Raw genomic sequence first — 7504 nt, 5'->3', positions numbered from 1 at the left:
AGGGCTCTTCTTCCACGACATCTGGCTTCTGAGACGGGCTGCTCTCTGCATGCTGTTCTCGCTCAGCCTCAGACTTGTTAGTAGACAGCTCTCCACTGACGGGTCACCTTTTCTTTCTAGGCCTTGGTGATTTTGCCCATCACCAATGGCTAATAGGCAGGCTGGCTGGGGGTGGGGGTGGGGGGAGAACCAAGGCAGAATCTAGAGATCTCTGTGAAGCAAGCAGGCAGAGACAGAGGGCAAGACTTGTAGTGTTTTTGGAGAGCATAGGAGTCTAACCATCTGAGGAGGAGCCCCTCCTATCTTCAGCTGAAGACTGAGCAACACACAGAAAACACTGCAGTTACTTGGAAGGATCTAGAGGAAGCCTTGTGGCCACCAGAGTTGGATATAGTTGCTACAGTTTCATAGCACAAGGCACCGGGAAGAGCTGGAGGCTCCATGGCAGAAGAGGCAAGCAATCGTGGAAGCCTGTTGGGTGATTGCGCCAATCCCATTCGGGAGGGTTCTGTCCTCAGCACCTAAACCTCGTACAAAGGTTCCATCTTCTAATAATCTGAGTTGGGGAAAACAAAGATGAGATAGGCTGGGTGTGGCCATAGACTCCAGTAATCTCAACACTTGGGAACAAGAGGCAGAAGGATTGCTGCAAGTTTAAGGCAGCCTAGACCATGAGCAGGGTCCAAGCCAGCCATGAATACATAAAGAGAGCTTGTCTCAAAAAATGAATCACTGGGAGAGGGCACCAATATGCAAGTCCTTAACAGTATAACAACTTTAAGGTCAATAAATTTCACAGCCTAAATTAAACTGATACATTCCTTGAATAATATAGAAAATATTTCAGGGCTTCTTAGATTGTTTTTCTACTCAAAACCCCTTTTCGCTTAAGAATTTTTTACACAACCCTGGGTAAACAGGTATATAAAACAGGTATACAAATCAAATATTTACCAACAGTAAATCATAAGCATTTTTATTTTTAAAAAAAGTTTTGGGAGCCAGCAGGATGGCTCAGTTTGTAAAGTGGTGTACTGCCAAGTCTGAAGACAGATTTCCCCCAGAAACTCACATGTGGAAGGAAATAACTAACTCCTGAGAGCTTTCCTCTGACCTCCACATGGGCATGTGGCATGTGCAAATATCTTTAATTACAAAAATTAAAACAATTCTTTGGTGTATGTGTGTGTTACCATTTATTAAAGGTGAAAGATGGGGGTCTGGAGAAATGGATCAATGATTAAGAGGAACTGAGTTTGGCTCCCGGTACCCTCTTCTAGTAACTCCAGTCTGGGAAATCAGACACCCTCCTCTGCCCCTGCTGGTACTGCACAAACCCACACACAGACACACACATTTAATTAAAAATAAAAATGTCAAAAAAGATGTCTTTATTTTAAGATGAAAGATGGATATGTTCATTTATTTCTGAATAAAGAAAAATCTTGGCTGAATATTTTATATCAAGAACATATTAGCATCATCAATGTTTTTAGAATTGATCAGCATTTATATTTTTAGGGCTGGGAATTTAGCACAGTTGGTAGAGTGCTTGCCTACTGTACATGAAGTCTTGTTTTGACCCTTGCCATTGCCAAAACCAGGTGTGGTGGTATGTACCTATAATCTCAACACTGAAAACGAAAGCTGCAGGTCACCCTTAGCTATATAATATGTTTGAGACTACCCTGGGCTACATGAAACTCAATCTCCAATCTTTAAAAATGTTATGATTGTCCATGGTGAGAACACCATTTTACATAAATATGTTCTATAAAATAGCAAAGTATACCTAGGGTCATTTCAAAATTTAGAGGAAATTCTGTTCTGCTCACAAGCTAAAACTCATTTAACTTTCTTTTTGAAACTCAGCCCAGCAGCTCAAACAATTTGAAAATCAAGCGTCCTAACACAGTACTGATATGTACTCACTTGATACTTAGATGCTGAGGGAGGATGGTGGGAAAATATTAGAAGCGTTTGTTTCCATGTGAAACCACTGTGTTTCAACAAGGGCAGGACACTGAATGTACAGTGACAACAGTGCCATTCAGATCAGTAAGGTTCGAGGGTCTCAAACAAGGCGTTTCAGGAAATGCTGATTGGTGTTGAGTAGCCTGACAGTGGACAAATGCCTGGTGCAAACGCTGTGTGTTCAGGTCCAAATCTGAATGAATTTGCACAGTGCAAGACAGTAAAGCACTGAGAGAATTATCTTAGATTCGTTCTGTTATTTTTTTATAATTTGGGGAGCAGGGCGGGCAAGATGGCTCAGGAGGTAAAGGAGTTTGCTCCACAAGCCTAGTAGATCCTCCTCCCCCTCCCTCTTCCTCTCTCTCTCTCTCTCTCTCTCTCTCTCTCTCTCTCTCTCTCTCTCACACACACACACACACACACACACACACGCCTGCACGCACACCCTCTGAGTCCCAATACTCTTTGGTGCTATGCCACCCCCGTTCACGATGTCATGGAAACTTTTGTGGCTCAGCTTCTAAACACGGCGGCCTACCCCCAGCTGTGGTAAGGCAGCAAAACCCCAAAGAGTTGTTATGTTAGGGACTGGAACCAACATGCAGCTGAAGGAGAGTGGCTAGGCTGACCCTCCCCACAGAAAACCCACCGGGTTAGAAACACCAACAAGCCAGGATGGACAGGAAGCTGTCCATAATACTGCCTGTGTGGGACTGAGGAAAGGAAGCCCTGAAGGGAGACCACATGTGGGCAAGACCATAGCCAAGCTAGGACAACCCCCAACCCATGCCTTGTAAAACACAGGTGCCTGCTGACTGAAAGAACACAGCTTTATTGGCTGAGCACAAAGGGAAGGCACACTTGATAATGACACTCTGAGAAGCCCCAGTCTCCCGGTCTCAGGATCATTTGTTCCGGGGCCAGTTCCCTCCAAGACTGCTGTACTGGGTATCGTCACGATTTCGGAGAGGCTGAGACGAGAAACACAACACCTAGTTAGCATCTGAACTCTTCTTGGTACCCACACCTGACTTCTCCAGACATCCAAGGATGAGACATTGCCCCCCAGGACTCTCCAAATATCTCAGACCCGCCCTTCCAGGTCCCTTAGTCCTCACTCCCTTCTCCCATTCTTGACTCCTCCCTCAGGGCTTACCTGATACAGCTGCTCATTCTTCAACAGGGCTTGAATGTTAGAAGCTAGAAGCAAGGAAAGAGAGTCATTGGGAGCTGGGGAAGATGGGACAATGAGACCTGTGAACACTGCAGGGGGACTCTGAAGCCAGTCACACCCTCCCTCACCCTCAGAAGACTGAAGAGAGAGAGAGAGAGAGAGAGAGAGAGAGAGAGAGAGAGAGAGAGAGAGCCCTTCCAGTAACCTGCAGAGAGCCTTCCAGTCTCATGTCCTGCAAAGCAGTAGACTCCCAAAGCCAGAAGCAGAGTGGCAATGAGGTCGGTGATGATGACGCCAGCCACAGTGGCTGAGTCCAGCTCCACACAGTTCTGGCACACTATGGGGGAGGAGAGGAAGAAAGTTTTCAAGGTAAGGGAACTGTTTCTGCTCCTAGAAAGACCCTAGGTTCCCCATTCCAAGATCCACACTTCAGTGAGATGGTGATGACCTTGCTACTTCCATCTCCACCCTCATCCCAAGGAGCTGCTGGAGAGAAACATGACATTCATGGGACTTTAACTGAGGAATGGACCGAGCCCCCCTCCAAGCCAGTCCCTGCCTTCTGCCTTAGTCAAACTCTCTCCCATTCTGAAGCACTTCCTGACAAATCTGGTTAATACCGCCATGAGTGCCCTTGGTTTGTTTAGAGAATAAATGGGTTCACCACAGTCTGCTTTTAGCCAGAAACGTTCTCACATCCAGGGGGCCCATGATTTCATCCCAGTGGGTCCAGGAGACACATACTTCGGTAATATATTTGTATGGTAGACTCTTCCTTCGTCGACTCCTCTGTCCCATTGCACTTATATATCCCTCGTGGGTCCAGGATGCCTTTTCCCAAGTTCAGTGTTTTATTTTTTGCAAACCATGCTTCCACCATTCCTTCTACATAGTTAATGCTGGTATTGCAATTCACAAATACTTGGTCCTCATGTTCGGTCACTTCTATCTTGAAGAAGCTTCCTAAGAGGAAAAACATAATCAGAGGCAGCTCTCTGGTGTGTAGGTGTCCCATCACTCTGCTGAAATGAATACTTATGGATCAGTTGTGTGCTAAACGATATGATTCCTAGTGAAAGGGCAGAAGCGACCAGAGGAAGTCTTCAGGATGGTCTCCAGAAACTGTAGGGCTAGGAAGGACATGGGGCTGTAGTCCAAGCCGAAGACAGATCATCCCAATTAGCTTTGTCAGCTTTAACTCAGCCTAGAGTCACCTGAGAAGAGGGATTGCTTGCATCAGATTGGTCCTGTGAACAAGTCTAGTATAAAGGATTGTCTTAATTGCCTTATTGATGCATAAGAGTCCAGACCACTGTGGGTGGCACCATTCCCTAGGAAGGTGGGTCTGGGCTTTATAGGAAAGCTAGCTGTACAAGCGTAAGCCAGCAAGGGAACCAGGAAGAGCATTCTTCCATGGCCTCTACTTTGAGCTCCTACTTGAGTTTCTGCTCTGACTTCCCTTAAAGACAGACTGACCTGAACTTGGAAGCCAAATAAATTCCTTCCTCCCTTAAGTTGCTTTTTGTCAAGGTATTTTATTATGATAAAATTCAAACTAGGACATGGATCCTGAATGACTTGGGGGCAAACTAGAAAACCAAGCCACTGAGTTGGTTCAAGAACCTTCCTTAAAAATAAATTCAGACCACCCAATTAGACCACTGGGTCCCCCAAGAGACCTGGGAAGGCAGAAGGATGTTCTTAGCCTAGAGATTGTGCCTTTTATTTCTTTTTTAATATTTATTTATTTATTTTTGGTTTTTCGAGACAGGGTTTCTCTGTAGCTTTGGAGCCTGTCCTGGAACTAGCTCTTGTAGAGCAGGCTGGTCTCAATCTCACAGAGATCCAGCTGCACTCGGGATTAAAGGTGTGTGCCACCACCGCCCGGCCAATTGTGCCTTTTATACTAAAGACTTCTAATTCCTCTTCCCAGCCAGTAACTCTCTCACTTCAACTTCTCATCCTCTTCCTCTTCTGTTTTCTCCACTCCAGTATCAGCCAGAGTAATGAGAGGCTCCCTATGAAAGCATTTTCCAGGGCCACTGACCTCTGGGACAGGGAGGAGCTGTATGAACTACCAGCCCAGTGATCCAGATTTCCCAGGGAAAAGTCCATGTAAGAAGATTCGCTGGGAACACAGCTCAATGGTAGAGGCATGGACAGTGCCCCAGACTCGACCTCCAGAACTGGAGACAGTGATTTGCATTGATGAGCTCAGCACTTGGAAAGCTGAGACAGAAGGCTTGGGCCAGCCTGGGCTACAGAGTAAGGGAGATCCCATCCAAAAAAAAAAAAAAAAGTCGTTCTGTCAGCACAGCTGGGACAGAGATACAGGCACTGTCCCCTGCAGCAGCCTGAGGAGATCCTTTCATCTCTGAGGAAACTTAACTCGAGTAAGATCCAGATCTTCTACTTCAACAGAAAATTTTAAGATGAACCGGTAATGAAGCAAATTGAGTCTTATCTTAATATAACTTACTTACATTATATTAATATAAGGGCATTTTAACATAGATTTTAAGTAAACATGTTAATGAAAGAGGCACCCCAGAAGTTTTCCAGAGAGGTGCACCATTGTCTTTACAAACAGCCATAGACACTATTCTGGTGGGTTTTGAAGTTCTTACCCATAGAGTTACTAAGAAACCTAAATGAGTTCATAGGGTGGTTGATATGGGCATCTGACAGAATTACAATTAAGTAAAAGTCTAGATTTGGAGATGCCAGAAGACAGAAGATCTAGAAAATGCTCTAGAGAGGAATGAGGCCCTACCCCAAGGTCGTATACACTCGGGCTTCTGTCTGGTTGCTATTTTAACACAAAATACCTGTATAGGAAAAGAACAGTACGGGGGCAACTTTGACGGCAAACGCTAATAGTGCTGAAATTCTCAAACCTCAGCTAGTGAGAGGCTCTAACTAGTTTCTGGGGTGACAGGTTCCTTTCCATTCTGTGTCCCTACAATTTCTCCTGTCTTTCTAGCCTACCTTGGTGCCACACTTGCTTAAGGAGAAAGGGCCACAAAAATAAAAAGCATATCAAATCTATTTCTGAGGCTCCCTTTATGTCAAGTCTTGTGGGGGGTGTAGGAGCCAGAGATGAGCACAGCGGGCCCTCCTAGACACCCCAAGATCATCTCACAGTCCACAGGGCACTGCCGTGTCTACCACCAGCAGCAGCAAAGATGGACTCTCTGAGCTTCATACTTAGTCACCAATATGAACGCAAGAGCGGCCTCCAGAAACCTTCAAAATGGCTGCTCCTCCTGCCTCCAAAGCAGGAGCTTGTATGAGAGAAGACACAGGTGCATACAACGCCTCCCCTTTATAGTCCTATCTGTCTTCTTTGGAGTTATTTCCAGTAGAAATCGCTGGTGGCCAGGACAACTTTTAGAGTGACCATTTGACCCATTTTCCCAGGCACTGCTGAGTCTCTGAGATGTGAGCTTTCCAGGGTTATTTTGGGGCTAGTTTGGTTTGTACTCTTGCACTTTTTGAGATCTACCCCTGAGCTATCTACCCAGCCCTATTTTCTGTTTTAAAAGTGAACAAACTGAGAAGAGATGGCATCTGCTGACTTATATCACATCTATTCTGTCTGTCCTTCCCACTCAGCTAAAGTTAACATTTCTTTAAGATTGCTCCTGAATTCTGAACTGTGGCTCTGGTGGTCATATAATGGCCAGCCAGGCGGTGGTGGTGCACACTTTTAATCCCAGCACTCGGGAGGCAAAGACTGGCAGATCTCTGTGAGTTCGAGGCCAACCTGGTCTACAGAGCAAATTCCAAGACAGTCTCCAAAGCTAGAGAAACACTGTCTCGAAAAACAAACAACAAACACATAATGATGATCGGTGACCAAGAGCCTATTCCAGGAGGCCGTTTGCCTTAGAAGATGCAATGGGTGGAACTTTTTCCATTACCAGCCTTAGGCCCAGGCACATGCAATGGGAAACTGTTTTCTACAGACGTCTGGTCCAAGGTGATTGGAGATACCATTAAGACCACTGTGAGCCTTGACTGGAGTCGGTCAAAACCGAATGCTTGTTTCCTATTCCCAACCCCGCCCTTCTGACCCTCCCCTGCCTGGTAAACAGAAGTCAGCATTGAGATGCCCTTTCCAGTGAACTTCTTCCAATGACACCATCCCTTCTGGGGTCCCTTCCTCCGCACAGATGAAGATGCCTCACTTACCTTGAGGGAGAAAAGCAGCCAGTATCAGGCCAGCCAGAATCCTACTATGTTCCATTTTCCAGAGGAATTCATCCAACAAATAGAGGCAAGCCACGGTACAATCAGCCACGGTGAACACTACCCTCCACCTGCGGGCTCATGGGTACACAGAAAAAGGAAGAG

At 45.8% G+C, this 7504-nt stretch overlaps 1 protein-coding gene across 2 annotated transcripts; it reads right to left on the bottom strand.

The window, feature by feature from the left end:
* Positions 1 to 2786: 2786 nt before the first annotated feature.
* On the bottom strand, positions 2787 to 7504 carry Cd3d (CD3 delta subunit of T-cell receptor complex). Of its 2 annotated transcripts, none has more exons than XM_050156330.1 (5): positions 7343 to 7504; positions 3893 to 4111; positions 3345 to 3485; positions 3131 to 3176; positions 2787 to 2945 (listed from the first exon to the last, which is right to left on the bottom strand). In XM_050156330.1, exons 1-4 carry the CDS (start codon positions 7395 to 7397, stop codon positions 3151 to 3153), a joined length of 441 nt encoding a protein of 146 aa, XP_050012287.1. In that variant the 5' UTR covers positions 7398 to 7504; the 3' UTR covers positions 2787 to 2945; positions 3131 to 3150. The 2 variants fall into 2 exon arrangements, with proteins under 2 accessions (XP_050012287.1, XP_050012286.1); XM_050156329.1 differs by having other exon boundaries at positions 3131 to 3174; positions 3354 to 3485.

The sequence above is a fragment of the Alexandromys fortis genome, unplaced genomic scaffold, assembly GCF_014885135.2.
Source record: "Alexandromys fortis isolate MF-2015 unplaced genomic scaffold, M_Fortis_MF-2015_v1.1 scaffold_89, whole genome shotgun sequence".
Classification (NCBI taxonomy): domain Eukaryota; kingdom Metazoa; phylum Chordata; class Mammalia; order Rodentia; family Cricetidae; genus Alexandromys; species Alexandromys fortis.
Note: the sequence above shows the minus strand (reverse complement) of the source record. Positions and strands in the feature narration are given on the sequence as shown.

Coding starts and splice junctions, on each gene's coding strand:
- Cd3d (XM_050156329.1), bottom strand. CDS start 7,397: ATGGAACATAGTAGGATTCTGGCTGGCCTGATACTGGCTGCTTTTCTC. Junction 3,486..3,892: donor CATACAAATATATTACCGAA/GTATGTGTCTCC, acceptor CCTCCCCCATAG/TGTGCCAGAACTGTGTGGAG. Junction 3,175..3,353: donor GACTGGAAGGCTCTCTGCAG/GTTACTGGAAGG, acceptor CCTTGCTTCTAG/CTTCTAACATTCAAGCCCTG.